The sequence below is a fragment of the Homalodisca vitripennis genome, chromosome 4, assembly GCF_021130785.1.
Source record: "Homalodisca vitripennis isolate AUS2020 chromosome 4, UT_GWSS_2.1, whole genome shotgun sequence".
NCBI classification, from domain to species: domain Eukaryota; kingdom Metazoa; phylum Arthropoda; class Insecta; order Hemiptera; family Cicadellidae; genus Homalodisca; species Homalodisca vitripennis.
The window spans coordinates 83,407,589-83,430,583 of NC_060210.1; the positions used below are offsets into that span (position 1 = coordinate 83,407,589).

Below are 22,995 nucleotides of genomic sequence, written 5' to 3' on the forward strand. Positions count from 1 at the left end.
ATTCTAAAGTAAAAGTTAAGATTCTTAAACACTATAAAAGCAGTGGCTTGATAGATAAGCCTAAGTCTCTCACTTGAACTTTTTTTTAAATGTCTCCTTTTTTAAGTAATCTTATAAATTTTTAAACAAACCGATTCAGGTATAATATGAAGATGTTTCATAGAATGTGGTTTTATGTAATAAATACTGTATTAAAGAAGAATTTCGAGTAATATGGGCATGTACATGGTTCCTACTTAAAAATGTGTCTAAATTACTTCAGACAAAAACTACACATTGATATAATAAACAGGGAAAGAAAAGTTATAATTTTGAGATTTAAAAAAGTTTCCCTGCAAGGGTCCCTGAAGCCAGCACCAGTCAGAACTCTGATGACCTATTTGCATAAGGAAAATTCTAGAAGACTCACTGGAGGTGCCGCAAAAAATCAAACCATAAGACATTAAGGAAGTTGATGGATACTTTGAATTAAAGATGAAGGACATTTTTGTTACTTGCAGAGGTAACTATGGATGTGTCATCAGCATACATTAGAATTTGCATTTTGGACAGTTTTGTGAGATCATTGCAATAGATAAGGAAGAGGAAAGGACAAAGACTTGACTTTTGTGGGACACCCGAGATGACTTTTTTATAGCTGCTCTGAACATTATCATCCACAACCATCCTTTATTGACAATTCATCAAAATGATTGTAGCCAGCCAGCAAATAGCAACTCCGCCAGAGCCATAAAATTTAAGCATTTATCCACCATCACTTCGAAATCAACACAATCAAAGGTCTTGGATAGGTCACAGAAAGTACTAACAGCAAAGTGTTACCCATCCGCTGCCCTCAAAACCCTGTCCACAAACTAAAAAATGACATCAACTGTACTTCTCCCATGTCGAAAGCCAAACTGAAAAGGGGATAAGATGTTGTTGTTTTCAAGATAATCACAGTCTTTGGAAGACGATCTTCTCAAACACTTTTGAAAAGCTAGGTAAAATAAAGATTGGTCTAAAACTATCAAGAGTGTGTATGTATTTCTGTTTTTGGAGCTGCTTTTACAACTGAACATTTCAAAAGATCTGGGAAAAATGCCACTTTGACAAGATTTATTTATTACATATACTAGAGGTTTGACAATTAAATGAGAGCATTTCTTTAAAAGAAAAAGAGACACCTCAACCCAGCCACTTGCTTTTTTTGGTTGTAAGGATCTAATAATATCAACCATGTCTTTTTCAATTGTGAAATGAAATCAGTTAAATTTTTCAATTAACTTTTTGAATGGGTGGACCGTTTTTCCTAAAAAATGTTTAATGATCTACATTAATATGCCACCCATGTTCAGAGAAACTCCTGTAATAAAAAATAAACTGTACCCTTGTCTAATAAGAAATGCTCACACTTATTTCATTTTAACCTGTTTAAGTCCATGGGGTCAGTATCGACCCTCCATTAGTGCAAAAGTATGGTAACGGCTTGAGTTGTTCATTATTTTGTGTATACACAGGTATTATTCTAGCTAGTACAATAATTATTTTATTACCGTAATATTAGTTATTGGTTCTAGTATTTAAGTATTTAATTAAGATATAATTACATATATACATGTATATTGTATATATCTTATTTTTTAGTTTCAGTAATAAATTAAGTTACAATGAAGAGGATAAATCAAATTAAGTGTTTTAAAACGCCCTAGATAATGTGTTGCGTAGTTAGGTACTAAATTAAAAATATTTGATTTTAAATTTTTTCGATAGTATGATGACAATTGTTTTGTTAAACTCAAATAAATTATTTAATTTTTATCATGCATAAAAATTAACTGCTGATAAAACTCTTGCTGAATCCTGAACTTGAAGTTATGAACTAGGCAACTTAGTAAGTCTTTGATCCTGTAAACTTATAAGAGGCTTAATGTAGCACTTGTGGAACTAATTGTATATTACTCTTTACTATCATATTAGGTTTTATACATGATTCTATATTTTTACTTAAATTAAAACACTGTAATTTATGTTATACATGTGTTTTTATCCATACCGTTTTAAATTGTTCATTTATAAGCGAATGATTTTCATATACAATACAATTTATCACTTCACTGTTATTAGTTTAACTGGATGGGGAATGCAGATATAATAAATAAATAAGCAAACCGTACACAATACTGTATGTGCATAATCAGCTCCGAGACATAAATCAACACTATACATATTTATTTTAAACCTGTAACAAGTAAAATAAATTTAATGAGGTTAATGAGGATGGATAAATAATGAGACAAGTTATATTATTCTTTGTGCAAAAAAATGGCTAGCGCTGATACTATGCAAGCTGGAATGTAATAAAATAATGTTTAAATGGCTAAATTACAATCTATACAATATTTTTAGGCTATCATGAGTAAAGTCATATTATCACAAATTATGTAAGTATTTAAGTTAATACTGTATATAAGATACCTCTTCTCTATTGAATGTTTAAATTCAAATTTTATATCAATATTATATCATTATTATAAGTTTTGACAGGCCACAACCATACTTAATAATCAGTTGTTATTATGGAAGGGGAATCTTTTAAGTGATACAACTTTCACCAGTTTAATGTTGTCCAATTCAAACAAAACTATAGTCATATAAATTGATTTGTGTTCAATAAAACCACTTCCTATTTGATCAAAAAAGAAATTCTGAAGAACCTTAAAAGTAGAGTGGTACAATTTAGGCTTTACATCAAAGGAGAAACTCGAAGATCAGAGGTGAATGCCATATTAGTAAATGAGATGTCATTTGTCCATGTAGGGTTTCTTGACTTGCATTACGCAACACCGACCTGTGGGGAATCTACTTTCAGCCTCTGTCAACCACTTTCACTGCCTAGCCTCCGTATTGGTATGTTAGCTTCATCTGACTATAGTACTGTTAACTGTTTGGTTCATAATCCACTGAGTTATGGTTTTACACACTTGACAAACATGAACTGCAACTGTGTTATTGTTGGCAATGATAATTTATTTACTGTCTTAGAACTGGTTTTACCAATACAACTATTGTCAATATCTGTATTGTAAATTATAAGCCATAAGTAAACCAAGAATTTTCAATAGTAGAACTGCAACTAATCTTATACCATCTGCAGCATTATTATCTATCATTATTTTCTACTGCTGTATAATTTTCTATTGGCAACTGCATTATTAGATGCACTATTTAGTTAGGAAAGATTTTCTCAGCTTTAAAATGTTTTACGGAAACACTATTACGATCCTTTATTATTTTATCAATACTTAAATTTTAATATGAAATATCTGCAAAATAACAAACTAATGACAATACAATACAGTACCAATCACAAGGCAGGTATAAGAAAACTACCCAAGTCTATCTGTTCCATATTTGTTTGTTATTTACATTAATGAAATAAAATAAATTATACTGTGCTCTATAAATAAACAGTAGACTAAGGGAAAAATAAACATTTTAAAATTATGAAGTTTCCTTAATATTCTTAAAAACTGCCATTTGGTATACACACGGTTTCTTTAGATATACATTATAAACAAACATCAATGATAGTGGCATGATAAATCAATTTTGAAATAAAGGTCTGAAATGAGAACTGAAATTGAAAGTGGCCTAATAGAATTTGGATGTAGATGGTGTGAATACTGTAAAAATGTGAATGCATAAAAACCAATTTCAAAACAAACAGTCCCAGAGTTGCAGATATTGTAGTACATAGATTCCCTTAAAAATTTTTTAGGTGTATAATCAAAGTAAACCAATTTCTGTTCCTGAGTAAATAAGACATGTACTAAACATTCAATTTCTTTGGATTGAATTTTCTTGTTTAGTAAAATATTAATGTCTTAAACTCTATTTAAGATTAATTTTAAGATTACGCGGTATAATTAGTTATTATGCCATTTTATTTGAATCTACACAGTATAATTATTGTTTTATCCATTGAATGCAGTAAGTGTTTTCTTTCTTGTTTTTGTACTAATAACAAGAAATCTCTTAGTTAGTGCTTTTGTGCTTAAGTAACTATTATTAAAAAACAAATATATTGTGTGTTATAGTATAAATATACAAGGCAGGAGTATGCCACATCACTGTCATGTAATAGGTTTTGCTGAGGCTGCATGCAAAATTTCAAGTCTACAACTCATTTCAATACTGTTAACCATACAACCAATGTAAACGCTCTGCCGAATCCTACAGAGTGATGTACACTATCATCAAAGCTGATTTTGCCTATAGAGAAATAAAGCTTGTAGCAAAATTTCCAGCCTATAGGTTAGTTCGTTTCGGGATATCATATGAAAAGACAGACAGAAATTTAAATTTTTCCAGCTCCTCTAGGAAAAGGCTTCTCTGACGCCCAGCCAAATCATTTAGGATAGCAAAAAACTTGAAGTTTTTCTTTTTATGAAAACTAGAGGCATTTTTAATATCCATGAACACCATCAGTGAGATCCTATCTTTTGAACAATTTATTGTTATACCCTAATTTAACTTTCTCTTCTTTATTCTTGTGATAAAATCAATAGTAATTAAAGGTGAAATCTGCAAAATTGCAAAAGGAAAACCGAAATACTGACACTTTTTCACTAACAACTTGCTTCATAACACATAAGACTGTGAAAGTTTGCAAACTATTTGTTACAGTTGTGTATATTTTAACTAAATTAGCCGAGAGGCAGCAGAGAAAAACAAGTGCACCTTTTAAGCATATGAAAGTGGCTTATAATTAGTCAACAAAGACAGTGCAATATAATTAGAGCATTTAAATAACAGTCATTTTTCTTCCTTTATGTCTGTTAAATTTAAGTTTATTTTTCCACTACCTATCTTCAAAAAATATAAGGTTCACAGCTGTCGTATCATGACATATATGAATTTAAAAATTATACAATAGATAATATGTTAGTTTTTTTACGGAATATTACGTTTTATGTGTCATCAAACCTTTTGATAGGGTGTAATTTAGTATTATTTAAATTAGAAATGGATACATAGAACGGATACATGAGATGGATTTAGTATTCTTGGCGATATCGAGGTTATTCTTGCTACCGCGACCGTTTTCACTCGATTTCGATACCAATATTTTCAAGGTATTTAATTATGAAATAATGAATAAACGCAATAGAAGTACTTAGTATGCGCTTGGAGAAACACGATTCCACAATATCACGAATGTGAATCTCGAATCAATCCACCCAATCTTTCAAATAAATATATTCGCTGATAAGGTGATCACCAATAAGCAAATTACCGATCGTTAAAAAGTGTTATCGCGTTAAAATATATCGATAAAAGAAATTGTCGGATTAAAAAAGTAATATATTGCTTACAGTTCGTATTTTCTCTGTTATGTGCATCGTTGTGCGTCTATGCGTCTATGCGCGGACGTCTGTTTCTCAGCGGTAAACAAACCTACTTTTCCTAATAAATTTAAATCTAGTAACTAGTGTAGTTGTAAAAATAAGTCCTCTATAAGAATATATGTATGTTTATAACTTAAAATGTTTTATTATACTAAAAGTGGTTTGAAATTCTTGCTGGCCGCTCCTACTGGTCACATTAGATACGATAAGACGACCACCGCAACTGGACTAGGAGGATATTCCTCCTCTTTTTAATAAAGTGTGTTTTTTTATATATATATGACGAAGAGGAACATCATTCCAGTATGGTAAAGATAAGCATATTCTTATTCTATTTATTTATTAGTTATTAATAAATTATTGATTAGTTGTTAACAATGAATTATTATTATTATTATTATTACTTATTATTAATAAAGGAACTGTATCAAATGCAGAATTGAGAATCGAAACCAAATTTGATATCGGAATTGGAATCGATTTGATTGGTATCGGTCCAACCCTAATAGAAATGATTATGCATATTTTTTAGAATCTAGCTACATTCTTATACCTTAGTAACAATACAGGAATTGAAATCAAATTCGGAATCGAGAACTAAGATCACAATTTTGGTAAGGGAATCGGAATCTATTTTTTGTTTTAATCTGTTCATCACTAATTTAAATACATACATGACAAAGTATTAACAGAATATAATAATTTCTAAAATAAACTAAATATTGACTAGTAAAAATGTATTTTTTATTTTTACTATTGTATTATAAATTTGTTTTTACATAATTCTTGAATAGTAAATCCTAATAAAATATTACAAATTCAAATGTTTTTAGTGCGTACAGTGCCATTTATATGGGCATGAATTTACAGGTTAGAAAATGTTCAATGTAATCAATAACAGAAAACGCATAAACAAAATTATACTTACATTGTTTGTCTAATCGGCTTTCAAATCTACTGGAAGATACGGATTTTACATTCATTTGTTGAGAGTTGTATCTGTAATAGCTACACTGTATTGTATTGTGTGATTACAATGGTTTGCCTCACTAACTATTTTAGACAAATACATGTGTTTTATTTATTTTTGTATCCGGCCTTGACATGCTAAACACACCTTAACCAAACATTATTTTAAGTTGATACTGGACAAACCAAAGAGTTTTAAACAATTTTAGAAGAATATTTAAACAACCTAGTATCAACGTTATGTTGAAGGCAAAATATTATATACATATAAAAACAATTCTAATTATCATTCTACTTGTTATAATACAATATAGTATGATCTCTTTTCTTATTTTAAAATTGGAATATTCCTATAGTTACTATCCATCACGTCTTTTAATACTTCAGTACAAGGTTAACAGTACTTTGTACAAATCTGGCACGGCAATGTAACAAAACTTGGACTCAAGCAGGGGTTCTAATAGGATAACAAGCTGAAAACACTTGCATGAGAAACAGCTACAGAATTAGGTCATAGCGCATACATGACTAGCACCTCATGCAACATGTAACAATACCTTGATACTCATGACTCATGGCTTTTAACATAGTGCTTTCAGAATTTTAGAAATATTTTTAAATCGTATCTTGGGAGAACATTCCTGTGAAAACAAATTTCAGGATGCTCCATTGTAACTTATCACACATGCTGTGTTATCAAATATGGTGATAAGACAATTTATTAGTGTAGTGTTGCCTATATTTTAAACAATTTTGCGGGTAGAGCACTGTATGTACTTTTATATTTATTAGTAGGCCTACAGTTTCTCATATGAAGGTAATGTGATACTATTTTTAGAAGATTATAAGTATACATTGTTTTAATTGAAAATTGAAATGTATCAATATAATTAATATAATTGAAAATCTGAAAACCCAAAGTTATTCTGAAACACTGTTACATACATCACACTAAATAACTACTGCAATACAAGTGTTTTCAACCAAAATTCCATTTAACCAAATTTAGTTTAAATCCCACATTCGTATATAGTAAAATTTTAATTCTAATACTAAGTTTTGTCTTTTTTTGAAAACTTCGAAGAGCAACAATAAACCAATCAATCACATGTTCAAAAGAACAGGTCTTATTAAAAAAAAATAAAACACTCAATTTTGTCTCACCGAGGTAAATGTGCTTTTTTAAATATCTTTGTATCTCAATGTTTCAAATTATAAATGTAATAAACAAATAAAATGTACCCTTAACCTCCTGGAATGTTACCCTGTAATTCTAATATAAAGTAGTCATGGTGGTTATAAAAAATTGAATTTAATTTTGTGTCTGATAAACACACTACACAGCTATGTGTTCCCAAGTCAACAAGAAATTTCTCAGAATCAGGTGGGTCGAAGCAGAGTAGGTTTGTACTTCCCTAAGGGAAGGAATATCGGAGACAATGCACAATGGTGGAATGTGGAGCACCAGTACAGCTTTCCCTCAGAGTGCAGCCTTGGTATTTAAAGCACATTGTAGACTGCCGCTCGTTATTTTGCATGCATTACTTACTACCTGTTCACTGCACAACCTTTCTATTCCCACTTTATAGCCCAGTCTGCGAACTGACCCACTGATCCATAACTAACGGCTGCGGCTGTATATCGGAACAGTGATATTTCTAACCGACACAGAGAGCTCCTGTCCTACATCTTCAATAATAAATTGCCATTGTCATCTTTAAACTGTACGTTAATATCGATAAGGCATAGAGATAATTTAACAACTTAAACTACAGTACGAGACATACGATTGCAAGTTTGGGTTGTGGCAAATAAACCTTTTTAGTGCACTTAGGCCTGAGGTGTTTTGTTTTTAAACTTGAAACTTAAACGATTAGTTTGTTTCAATAACTTTAGTATTAAAAATATTAATTAAGATCTCTTTATTAATAAGCAATAAAGCAAGGTTCCAGGCTTGCAATGATAAGACTTATACTAAAGTTAATATATATTTAAATATTCTCATAAATCCTCTTTTATTTGTTGATTTTATATAATATTGCTTTCTTTTATTTAATAAATAACTTGAATCGGTATTTATTTCCAAATAAGGCCTACTAAACAGGTAAATTAAACCAAGAAAGAAGAAACAATATCGTTACTCAGTGAAATGAGCAGAAAATAACGAAATGTTTCATAGGTACAACTGATCAGAGCGCGATCCAACGGCCAGGCCTAGCTCTACCATTATGGGACCTTGCGCATATCAAGGTAATTCTGCTAACTAGTTCGTTAACCTCAGTATGACGTCTGATTTGTCATAGACTTGAACACATTTTAAAGGCAACCAAAACAGAAAGTATTTTAAAATATTACATTATAATTTCCGCAAACAGTATTTTAACAAGGTAGTTTTGTATTATATGGAGGCCACGCTGTCCCTATCTACTACTTGTTATTATGTATAGAAGTAGGTAAATACATCCGCACGTATTATAAATTAATATAAAATGTTATCGTGTCAGATCGACCAACGTGATCTGACGTCGGTAAAGTACCGATCTAAAGACACTTGCGGGCTTCGGTGACACCCTGCACTTCTAACGAAAAACACCCCTCAATGAAATACCTAAATTCAACCTCAGATCACGTGAACGCTCGTAAAGGTTAATTTTCAACTTGGCACTACTAGTAACATATTTATGATAACCTAATTTAACCTACTTACATCGTAGAGTAACGAGTAGTAGATAGGGACAGAGTGGTCTCCATATAATATCAAAGTTCTAATAATGATATAGCTTATCCAATATAATTGGTAGTGTACATACACTGACGATAGTGTAAGATATATTTGAGCAAGCCTACAAATCGCAGTTTTTTCTGCGGAAACATTTTACTTTCAGAGAAAGTTTAGATCCTTACGTTCATAAATTGAAAGCTCTCTTGTGATATTTTCAGAAAGTACGAACTATGAGATAAATTAAAGATGTCTAAGCAGTATTTGTCTATATAATATTGTATTGTTTAATAGGCTTCAGTTGAAAAATGTAACCTTCTAAAGTAATCATATACATTTGTTGTTATTTACACTAAGTTATTCGCTGTCAAAGGACACCATAGAATGGGTAGCTTGAGGCCTACATTAGTACGAGTACTAGCCTACTTTGTACTTACAGCATTGCAAGAGTTGATGTCCACCCCAGAGTCGAGAAGTTCGAGCACCTTGTCTAGGTGGCCGGCGCGGGCAGCGCGCAGGAAGGCAGTGCTGGGGTCCGACTGAAACAAAGGCGTCAGTTGTAAAAAGATGTACTGAATGTGAAAAAGAACATATTTGGCTGAGCGTTAGCGAAGCCTATCATTCGAAAGGATAGGGAAACTAATTTAAAAATGTAAAAGGTGCTTGAAAGCGACCTGACATAACATTTGAAATTTTGCACGGAGCTTCATTTTTATATAGGCAACACGGATTCCGATGATGGTGCATGTCACACCATCGCATTTGGTAGAGCGTTAGCGAACATTTTTACATTGGTCTCACGGGTACCATGATGGCAACGACCAAATAGCAGAATAATAATTCGTAAACAAACTGAGTACAATCATATGAGATAAACATGTCTCATATTAACGTATATAGCCAAACTACAATGAAAACACAGCGTACTCTTTTGGTGACTGTGTGTGTAACTAAAATTATTTAAATACCACTTGAAACCCAACTAAATGAACACAATTGTGAATGTATCGTGTGACAAGATATGTGGAGAAATATTTTAGCAAGTCCTCCTCCGTAGACTAATGGATTATAGACTCAGCTCTCTAACTGAGAGATCACGGGTTCAAATTCCGAGGAGGTCCAATCATGTATAGACAAAATAGTGTGTTTTGCTAATACATAAACAGTATACATCGAAGCCAGCACAGTTGACACCGAGGCTTAAAAGAGAATGACAAAAAAACGAGAATATCTCAGAATAAATCAATTTGTATACAAACTGAGTACTAAAATATGACATTTACAAATTGGACGTAGCTGTACATGTAGCCACAATTTTGCATGACACTTTCTACATAGACAAGAACTAGTTCGATGAAGGTGCATGTCCAACCATGGAATTTGAATGAGCGTCACTGAAACCTATTAGTGCGATGAATGTGCATGTCCAACCATAGAATTTGACTGAGCGTCACTGAAACCTATTAGTGCGATGAATGTGCATGTCCAACTATAGAATTTTACTGAGCGTCACTGAAACCTATTAGTGCGATGAATGTGCATGTCCAACCATAGAATTTGACTGAGCGTCACTGAAACCTATTAGTGCGATGAATGTGCATGTCAGACCATAGAATTTGACTGAGCGTCACTGAAACCTATTAGTGCGATGAATGTGCATGTCCAACCATGGAATTTGGCTGAGCGTCACTGAAAACTATTCGTGCGATGAATGTGCATGTCCAACCATGGAATTTGACTGAGCGTCACTGAAACCTATTAGTGCGATGAATGTGCATGTCCAACCATGGAATTTGACTGAGCGTCACTGAAACCTATTAGTGCGATGAATGTGCATGTCCAACCATGGAATTTGACTGAACGTCACTGAAACCTATTAGTGCGATGAATGTGCATGTCCAACCATGGAATTTGACTGAGCGTCACTGAAACCTATTAGTGCGATGAATGTGCATGTCCAACCATGGAATTTGACTGAGCGTCACTGAAACCTATTAGTGCGATGAATGTGCATGTCCAACCATGGAATTTGACTGAGCGTCACTGAAACCTATTAGTGCGATGAATGTGCATGTCCAACCATGGAATTTGACTGAGCGTCACTGAAACCTATTAGTGCGATGAATGTGCATGTCCAACCATGGAATTTGATTGAGCGTCACTGAAAACTATTAGTGTTATGAATGTTCATGTCCAACCATGGAATTTGACTGAGCGTCACTGAAACCTATTAGTGCGATGAATGTGCATGTTCAACCATGGAATTTGACTGAGCGTCACTGAAACCTATTAGTGCGATGAATGTGCATGTCCAACCATGGAATTTGACTGAGCGTCACTGAAACCTATTAGTGCGATGAATGTGCATGTCCAACCATGGAATTTGACTGAGCGTCACTGAAACCTATTAGTGCGATGAATGTGCATGTCCAACCATGGAATTTGATTGAGCGTCACTGAAAACTATTAGTGCTATGAATGTTCATGTCCAACCATGGAATTTGGCTGAGCGTCACTGAAACCTATTAGTGCGATGAATGTGCATGTCCAACCATGGAATTTGACTGAGCGTCACTGAAACCTATTAGTGCGATGAATGTGCATGTCCAACCATGGAATTTGATTGAGCGTCACTGAAAACTATTAGTGCTATGAATGTGCATGTCCAACCATGGGATTTGGCTGAGCGTCACTGAAACCTGTCAATCACTATCCTGATACAATTTCTCTTTCGTCTGCCGGGAGAAGGTAAAAATGTCTTGTCTGTGTGTTTATTTTTCCGCAGGACATTGGTGACAAACTTGAAATTTTGCATGCAAACTCAGTCAAGCCAGTTTCATGTGACACGGGGCATGTGAGGTACACTCCTACTTTGTTATTACAATACTAATAAACACCATTTTTACACATTGGAGCCCTTGACGAAATTCAATGAAAAGTTAAAGCACAGATAACATTATTGGCTACAATATTTTACAAACGTTTGCTACTCACATGGCCACTTTGCTCAAGCCGACTAAATAAGTAAATTTTACCTCACCATAATCAAAATAACCACATAACACCACTAGACCATAAGGAATAGTCTATTTAACTGTATTTTACAAGTTCTGTATTAATTATTTTAATCCTTATGGGAATTTCAGTACTGCCTTCAATTTCACCGAAAACATCAAGTTAATTGAAATAACGTCCATTGTAATCCACGACAAAACTGTCCTATAAAATGTTAAAATCGACTAGTTTCCAGCCAAAGGTGTTAAAATGAGTGTAAGCAATATTTTCATAATTTGAACATTTCAGATAGATTAACTTCTCATACTGGATTAGTTGGCTGCCAATCTGTGTTCATGTCTTAGGTTGATAACAGACAGACAAATTCTAAGAAGGAGTCTAATAACAAAATTACTCTTAGTCTAGTTCTACATTGTTTGGTCTGCGAGCTGACACAATCATGGAGGTTGTGCTTCTGCTGACTAAGACGTGTTTTGGCCAGTGTTCACATGACATCAGCATATGAGTCACCGACCATGCATAAGCTTTTTTATCAACCACAACACTCCTTAAATTGTTCCGCATATAATACTTGTATTGTCCGTTAAATTTAGTATCATATGAGTATACAAACTACACATCGAGTCACCAAAAGAAAACGTTATATGTTTTGTGGGAATTAGGCTGCATACTTTAATATGTAACGTGTTTATCTCATATGATTGTAGTCAGTTTGTTTATAAATTATTATTCTGCTATTTCGTCGTTGTTATAATAAAGGGTGCAGCAATATTAACCTTTATCATGACTATTTTATATTAATTTATATTGTTAGTTTTTGACGTGACAACGTCTTAAATTAGGTTGCGGCTCGGAGTCACTCATGAAAAAGTGTAACGCCCGGTAACGTTACGATGCCCGTCCAGTGGGTCCGCCGCACGGGATCCGCACGGGATAAAGCAGATAACTGTGGGTCCGCCGCACGGGATAAAGCAGATAACTATGTTTATTCGTGAAAATGTGGAGTGCTTAGATTCGTCATTTACAACAACTACAACAATAAAGGTAAATAATTGTACACTGATATTTCATTATCGTAAACTATGATTGATTGATTAATTGTTAGATTGACACAAAAGTTGAGAAACTGAGTTTATAGGTTATGTCATACTATTGACAAATGTTGATAGTGTTAAGTAAATTATTAGTTTAAATCACTCTGCAATCAATCGTAATTCAGTCGATTGAGAAGAAACAGCGCGTATTGCTAGTCAAACATTTAAAATAACAAATTATAACCTCTAACCTGTCATAACAGTGCGACCAAACAAACGAACTAAACCGACCAATCACCACGCGCGGAGTTAGAATTTAACTGTGTTTAGCAAGAAATTCAAATTCCAATTTTAGTAAATGTTTTATTCAACTTTACCATTTACAATAACAAATTTTAATTAATTTCAAATTATGTACAATGTTTTAGTAAACAAAATATATTTCTATAGTTAAAATTTGTGCAATTCTTATTTTCATTCGATTCCTAGTTCCTATTGTGCAATTTAATAATATTCATATCAATAAATATTCTACCGAGAAAAAGACGTTGTCACGTAAAATCTTCGCCCGTAAAACCGACTTTACAGGCAACCATAATTTTTTTTTACTATTCTTAGCGTAAATTATACATTACAACATTATTAAATTAAATATTATTATTACATTATTAAATAAGACAAAAACAATCGATATAGAAAGTTAGTATTCATAAATCTTGATAAATTGCAATTTTCGTCCCTCCCTCTCCAATATGTAATATTCCTGTAATATTATGAGTTCTGACAAGATCATACAAAAGTATGTAACTTAGTACTATCGTTACTAAATGCTAAAGAAGTCAAATTTATAGTCCCACCTACGGGTGATAAGTGCGGAATGATAAATAACCGCCTTTCAATATAAATTGGAAATAAATCCTTGTTTATCGTAATACAACTTTCTGTACGCTCTTTTATGGTATTATGGTATAAAATCTATATTACTAGCATACTGGTTTTAACCAGTATTTTATTATTCTGCAATATACGCATAGTATACTCTTCAATCATTACTGTGTTTTATCAATGTTGGACCTCGAAAAGAGAAAGCCTTGATAACAGTGTTTCACGTTTGTAAATTGCATAGTTGTACCTTGATTATAAGTTCCCCGCGGCTTATCAGCATAACAGTGATATAACCCTTGTATTTTACTCGTATTTTGTAGTAAAATAAATATGACATTTCCATCTACTTTAAAAACTCACTAGGAATCACTTCATGTCTGTTAATGCATGCATACATACACTGGTTAGGCATACAGAGAACAGAAACATTTAACATGCGTGCAACAGTTGGCAGTAGCGTGACCGGAGCACGTTCATCATCAACAGCTGATATGATCGGAGAAGTGATCAGCTGGCCTGGAGGCGAGACACGCATGTCGCTTTGTCAGTGTCTACTGTCGCACTCGCATACGTGTGCTTGCGTTCTGTGTGCAGTCAGTGTTCTTGTTACATACATTTAGAGTGAGCTGGTGACACTTCTACAACAAGCGCAACCTTTGCATTGACACGCGACACGTATGCCAACACGCCCGTAGCAGGGCCGTAACCACCTGCATGTGGTGCCCCCTACTCACGCGCTCCGTTGTAAGGCCAAGTTAACAGCCTGGCTATCAGGACCTACGTTACCTCAGGGTGCTTACTATACGAACAGACATTTATATGCAGATAGGCCTGTTAATAAGCGGAGAGGTGGAATTTACGCTTAAAGTTCGGCGAGCCTAATTCTAGCAGATCGTCCATGCAGGCGCTTTTGGATTGGACCATGAGCCAAAGCACAACAGCCCGGAGGTTTTTTTTTATGTCGATGTTTTGTAGTTTGATCATTATTTTTGATACAGAGAGGTTTATTGCGGAACTGGGGCAACGTCCAGCTGTGTACGAAGCCATCTTGAATGAATACGGTAATACAAATAAAATGCAGGATGATAGGCTGGAGTTATGCAGATAAAAACTTCACCATATCGTACAGATAACTCAGCAAATGCAACGCACCGGCACAAACGACTTCCTCATCCCTCTTGATACTGACAAAAACTAAATGGATAAGCGTTCCGTCCACCTCTAAAACACTAGTATAGTTTCGACAAGCCGAAATTCGGTGCACAAAAAGTGCATCAAAATATGCCTTTAAAGTTAAGTTATACTCGACCGGGTAGAATCGCGATTTTTCAGTCTGTAAAGTCTTAACTGCATAGTGAGTCCCGTGCCGCGTGATGACTCAGTGATCGTTACAGTTCAAAATTATGTCCTACGGATGAGGAATGCTAGGTTTATATTAATTATTACTAATTAATATAATTAGTAATAATAATAGGTAAAATACTAATACTAAAAATAGGTAATTATTACTTTGGAGTTTAAAATTGTGTTTATTACATCATGATTTTAGAATTATATAAATTATAGGGGGGGATAAAGTTTTGATGACAGCGTTACGTAATTATTGAAGGGAGGGTTTGTGTTACTTTACAAGTCCGTTATAAAGAGGGAGGGTCTGAAAAGTTAGCGTTACGTAACTAAGGGACGGCCCCACATAGCTTTACAATATTACAGTACAATTTATTATTAGTAAGGTTGTATATTATTTAATGACACTTTTTATTTCACTATATCGCGCTTTTACTTCAAAATTGTCCAATTAAAAATTTTAATACTTCAGATTAGGTAATTTCTTAATAGTTTAAAAAATAGTTTTAAACAAGGTAAAAACAGCTCTGACACGGACTATTATTTGTTAAGGAAACAAGTGGATTAGACGCCTGTGTATTTGGTATAGAGAACGTAATGTGCAGAAAGAGAGATAATGAAGCGAAGGAAAAGTTGCATATTTTAGCGTATTTCTTAGATTTCATGTTTTTATAAACAGGAATAAAGAAACATGTGCTTTATTTCCATTTGCATTTCAAATTGACATATGAGATTCAATTCTTAGGACTGGCAGAATATATTTTTTAAGCGAACTCATAAAAGCCAAAATAATTTTTGACAACACAAAACTTAAACATTATTTATACACGTTATTATATCAGCGTCTGAAGACTAAATATAGTAGGTAGTTTTAAGTCATGAAAACTAGTTTTATAATCAAAATATTACATTGTATCTTTACAGAAGATATTACTCATACATTTAACAAAATATAAAATGTTATCCAATACGGATACATAAAAACTACTAACAGACAAACATAAAATTTATATGTATCTCAATTATTTCATATAACTGTACTAGTCCCGTATTGCCAGTTTTCTGACAGCTATAAGGTCATCAACTAAGGCGGGCAAAACTCGAAAGAATTTAGAATAGTAATATATATATATATATATATATATATATATATATATATATATATATATATATATATATATATATATATATAGATTTCTTTATAGATATTCTTTATAGATTTCTTTTGTTTTATATAATCACAAAACCAATAAACTTCAAATTAATATTTATATTATTATATATATATATATATATTATATATATATATTAATTTGAAGTTTATTGGTTTTGTGATTATATAAAATAAAAGAAATCTATAAAGAGAAAAGAAGTTTTTTAATCTAAGATACAAAATTAAAACTTGCTTATATGTTTCGAGGCTAACCCGTTACTTGGTGAAATGTCCACGACTGAATAAAGTACATAATAAAAATATGGACGCAAAGCAGAAATAGAATGTTCTATAACATCCAATGTTCGACACGCGAGAGAGACCTTTTTTGAAATTGACAATTTAGTGCGTGATGAAGTGAGGGGAAGCTGGAACGGCGCCAAAGCCAATCCGTCAGATGGCAGCACCACAATGAGGCTGAGGGAGTTCTCTCTCCAAGGAGCCCGAGGGTGGCGAGTGATTGTCACCAGATCATGGAGCGGGGTGTCGATTACAACACGTCCTATAGCTAAACAGTGGTCGTGGGGGGGGGGAGTAGCAACATCCCCTACCCTAACCCCAAGTACGAGTTGAGTGAAGAGAATGGTATTTCCTTAGTTAAAAACATATGAATGGTATATTGTAACCACTGTAGTATATTCCATTCAAGGTGGTCAACAAGTCCACTCCTGCAAATGTTTGAACCATTCTAGATATAAAAAAGAAACCTTTCGAATATTTAGTCAGTAAATCAGTGAAACGTAATTTTAGCTTGTTCGAGATTTTGAGCAAGTGCCCCTGACGCGACTTTTTGGATCGAAACAAAAACTTTTAAAAATGAGAACCTGGTTTTATTATACATTACTGAAAAACGCCAAATAATTTTAGCACTAATCACAATTTTTGTTCTCTTATTCAATGTCTTATTCGTTCAAATATCCATATTCAAAATTTGGATTAAACACTAATAAAATATAAAAATCCTATTTGAAATTCTGAAAAAGCATAGGTAACGCTATTAATAATTTTACTTGGAATCGTTAATTCCAAAAATAAGAAAAATAGGCTTGTATATAAATCTATGTATTACAAACAAGTTCAGGACGACCCTTTTAGAAAGGCTTTACAATTTTGAATAGGCTACTATAAGAAATGCGTCCTCCATTGATATGGAAATTTTTGAAGCTTGATTTTACTTGTCCGAAATCGTTCAACATTTACGGATAGCAGAGGCGGACATTTTATCCAGCTTGTACAGTTATATAAGGATCTCCATCCTTACCCTCCTCTGTTAAAACACTCCCCACCCGCAACCATCGCAACAAATACGCCCACTGACAAAGAGCATAACCCTTGATGGAAAACAGCTCTCATCTGCTCAAAAAGAGGAGAGAACATCACCCTCTTCCCACATGTTAATGTTGATGTTTTGCTCTGTTGAGTGGTACAAAACATGGAAACTTGTTGACACTAGACCTACACTTCAGAGATTGTTGTAGTTTGATTATTTATGTTTATAATATTCAAACTATCCATTTAAATGGACTCCATTTTACCTTTCTTTACGATCAATATTAATATTGTATTAAAAGTAGCTAAAATCTAAAGTGTTTGGCTAGTACCCTTACCTAAATTTTTTACAAGATCTATAATATGGTGCAATATAAACCTCTCTTGATAGACGTATTTGGAACATAGTCATAACAATTATGGTTACAAGTTGAGTTACTCATACCAATCAATTAACAGTTCAAAACCCTCGTTATAATATTAGTAATTACTATACTGAATAATTGTGTAGTAATACTGCATACTACACTGACCAGCTACGTTCATTGTCACGCATTATTTCATGGTGATTCATGAATCAGATGAAAGATAAATAATCTATTACATTTTTCCCCACTCAACGGACCCCTTCCTCTTAGTCATTTCATCAGAACAAAACCCAGTTGAGTCATTCACACTCTATGAACGGTGTTTGCAAGCACTTCACACTGCACTTGAAACACTAAACCATGGAGAAAGCCTTAATGAAGTCATCGACTAAATGAAGTGAAGGGCCGACCATTGTTCTAGCGTTCGCCCCCGTGACTGCTCGGGGACGGCGTGACGGTCTGCCGCAGGGTTCTGACCTAGACGTGTTTATGTTTTTTTTTATTTAACATTTGAGACGGCCCAATGGATGGTGCGGAGATTGAATGTGAGTGCCATACGTAGTCTTTTTTACATCTTTAGCTCGGCTGATCCTTACAAAACTCAAATTCCTAACCCTAAATCCCTCATCCAAGGAAGCGAAGAAATACAGTTCAAAGTGATCTCTTGACTACTTATGGATCAGGCTGCATGAGACTTTCGGCTACATAATTCACGTCCGCTGAGATCCCAATGGTGTCCACTCAGCTCGGACATTCAAACATTTTCTAGTAGTGTCAAAATTGATTATGAACAGCAATAATTTATGCTAATATATATCTGGACGCATAGTATAATTACTGGCCAAATGTACAATGACGTAAGTAGGAGATTTTGAAATTCACTTTTCAGAATGTAGTTTAGAATATATGCTGCTTTCAAGAGCGATAATTCTACCATGCTACCAGGCTTGAAACAAATGTGTCACAGTCACATGGCGTTTAGCATGTCAGAAACAAAACATGGTAAAAGAGACTTTAGTGGCTTTAATTTTCAGAACCTTCAAAATAATGCTTCGAATATTCGAAGAGAAAAATCTTTCCTATACTGTATATGTATATATCAATCCAAATTGATTAATTAACTGTTTTACCATGATTTTACAAAAACAAATTTATGACGCAGTTTCTAAATCATTAGGAAGTACAAAAAAACAATAACAAATTAACTTGTGAAACGTTAAACAGTTTAAAACTTTACACAAGAAAAATAAATGGTTTGTGGAATTTAAAAGTTTTTTCAGAATATCATCAAAACCATATAAACAACGATAACAGCAGTAAGGTATTTAATTTTAATAAAATGTATCAACCAAAAATTATAATTTGGTTTTAATTTTTAATCTAAGTTTTAAATCATTTAAACTTTAATGGTAAATGTTTAGTAAAATCAAGTAAATAGTTTAATAATGTTATTTTGCTTTTTGTATTATGTGGATTTAATTCAGTGAAAATATCATTATTTTCATTAAATTTTAGATAAATGAAATAAATATAGTATGAAATGAATGTAATTACCACCTCTCATGGAATGTTTTCTAACGGGCTTGGTGTCTATGGAGGAGATCAATGAAATAAATATAGTATGGAATGAATGTAATTACCACCTCTCATGGAATGTTTTCTAACGGGTTTGGTGTCTATGGAGGAGATCAATGAAATAAATATAGTATGGAATGAATGTAATTACCACCTCTCATGGAATGTTTTCTAACGGGCTTGGTGTCTATGGAGGAGATCAATGAAATAAATATAGTATGGAATGAATGTAATTAAAACCTCTCATGGAATGGTTTTCTAACGGGTTTGGTGTCTATGGAGGAGATCAATGAAATAAATATAGTATGGAATGAATGTAATTACCACCTCTCATGGAATGTTTTCTAACAGGCTTGGTGTCTATGGATGAGATCAATGAAATAAATACAGTATGGAATGAATGTAATTACCACCTCTCATGGAATGTTTTCTAACAGGCTTGTTGTCTATGGATGAGATCAATAAAATAAATACAGTATGGAATGAATGTAATTACCACCTCTCATGGAATGTTTTCTAACAGGCTTGATGTCTATGGATGAGATCAATAAATAAATACAGTATGGAATGAATGTAATTACCACCTCTCATGGAATGTTTTCTAACAGGCTTGTTGTCTATGGAGGAGATCAATAAAATAAATACAGTATGGAATGAATGTAATTACCACCTCTCATGGAATGTTTTCTAAAAGGCTTGGTGTCTATGGATGAGATCAATAAAATAGATACAATATGGAATGAATGTAATTACCACCTCTCATGGAATGTTTTCTAACAGGCTTGTTGTCTATGAAAGAGATCAATAAAATAAATACAGTATGGAATGAATGTAATTACCACCTCTCATGGAATGTTTTCTAACAGGCTTGATGTCTATGGAGGACTCACAGCCCTCTGCAGTATGCAGGAATGACGATCGTAGTCTCAACAAAGTATGAGGCAAGAGTTCTTGTAAATCCTACATCAACAAGGATTCCTTGCATCGGCACATCAACCAGGAATGTGGCAAAGTATGATAGAGTGACATCTGGCTACTTACTCGTACTTATTTACAGAGTTATAAAAATAGAGGATACTGTTTAACTACAAAGTAAATCGTACAATCATGAGATTGGGTCCACCGCGAGTATCACGTTGCGTTAGGTAAATTGGGGTGACATTCCTGCTCGAGACTAAATCAACAAACACAGCCCTCAAAGAACACGAAGCCCTCCTGTTTGGCATTTACTTCCTGTTTCAATTCCGCGTTTAACTACAAAGTAAATCGTACAATCATGACATTGGGTCCACCGCGAGTATCACGTTGCGTTAGGTAAATTGGGGGTGACATTCCTGCTCGAGACTAAATCAACAAACACAGCCCTCAAAGAACACGAAGCCCTCCTGTTTGGCATTTACTTCCTGTTTCAATTCCGCGTTTAACTACAAAGTAAATCGTACAATCATGAGATTGGGTCCACCGCGAGTATCACGTTGCGTTAGGTAAATTGGGGTGACATTCCTGCTCGAGACTAAATCAACAAACACAGCCCTCAAAGAACACGAAGCCCTCCTGTTTGGCATTTACTTCCTGTTTCAATTCCGCGTTTAACTACAAAGTTAATCGTACAATCATGAGATTGGGTCCACCGCGAGTATCACGTTGCGTTAGGTAAATTGGGGTGACATTCCTGCTCGAGACTAAATCAACAAACACAGCCCTCAAAGAACACGAAGCCCTCCTGTTTGGCATTTACTTCCTGTTTCAATTCCGCGTTTAACTACAAAGTTAATCGTACAATCATGAGATTGGGTCCACCGCGAGTATCACGTTGCGTTAGGTAAATTGGGGTGACATTCCTGCTCGAGACTAAATCAACAAACACAGCCCTCAAAGAACACGAAGCCCTCCTGTTTGGCATTTACTTCCTGTTTCAATTCCGCGTCGTAACAAGTTAATCGTACAATCATGAGATTGGGTCCACGCGAGTATCACGTTGCGTTAGGTAAATTGGGGTGACATTCCTGCTCGAGACTAAATCAACAAACACAGCCCTCAAAGAACACGAAGCCCTCCTGTTTGGCATTTACTTCCTGTTTCAATTCCGCGTTTATTTTGCGCATTTTACGATAAATATTGAATTTGTAAGCTACTGTAACGACAAATCAGCATAGCCTACAATCACAACACAAACACAATCTTATATATTTTAAATGTCCTCTATAATTGGGTCAAAATTACCATTTTCTGCATTATATTCTTGTTGGAAGTATTAAGGTAAAAGATAAAGCTAAGAAAAAGCGCCTTCACCGGTTAGGGCATCAGTTATGAAATATAAACAGAAAACATGCGTTTAACATAGAAGAAAAACGCATGATAAAGCAGTTAAAATAAAGTTTAAAACTAATTGTAAAGAACAATAAACTAATAAATTATGAAAATATGATTTACAATTCATATTTTTTACTGTTTTTTTTTTACCCAAAAGTAAGTCACTAAAATTTTCATAATAAATATCTTCGTTACAGTTCTTGACGTTGGTCCAAAGTGTTTTCCAACCAAGTCAATTTTATACATTCGAATCTTAGATTTTTGTTCGTTTTTATGTTTTAATAAAGTTACGTAACTTCGCAGATTACTATATAAAGTAAAAACTGTAAGGATGTTACATTAAAAGTTTATTTCACTAACTTTTTTTAATATTTCTTTACAAATGGAATAGTTACCGTAGTGAGATGATTTGGATATTTACTTTATTAATTACCTTGTTGTTTTTTTTAGCTCGTTCAATAAATAATTATAGTTATTTTAATCAAGAATTCAGTAGTATTAATTTTGTATTAAAATGTTATATTTGCCATTAATTTATTAATCTTCTTCAACAATGTTTGCAATCATAACATGCTGAGGATGATTTGAAGAAGATATACTGGAAGAAAAATAATTATATTCCTATTGTGTTTTATTTTGCTTTTGTTATCAACACAACAAGCAATGCTTCACCATTAAAAACATTTTTAATAGTAAATTTTATTGATGGCCTGATTGTATTAATGTGTTAAAAAAATAATTTTGAATGTTCATTTTATTTTCTTAGAAAAAAAAAGACATCGTCCACATATCTGAACCAAATTTCAGGTTTATTGCTCAAAACGTTTTAAGGCTAGGTATGTAAATCGGTGCATAATAATTACTAATTATTTACTTTTATTTGCTTTGATGAATAAAA

The 22,995-nt window shown here is 33.4% G+C and overlaps 1 protein-coding gene across 8 annotated transcripts in view; it reads right to left on the reverse strand.

Moving 5' to 3' along the window:
- Positions 1–22,995, reverse strand: part of LOC124359658 (ankyrin-3-like) — a 210,315-nt gene that overhangs the window by 93,077 nt on the left and 94,243 nt on the right. For all 8 annotated transcript variants that reach the window (XM_046812589.1, XM_046812588.1, XM_046812582.1 and 5 more), the window contains exon 2: positions 9,516–9,617. In XM_046812589.1, the coding sequence (XP_046668545.1) occupies positions 9,516–9,617 (102 nt within the window). The remainder of the gene's footprint in view (positions 1–9,515; positions 9,618–22,995) is intronic.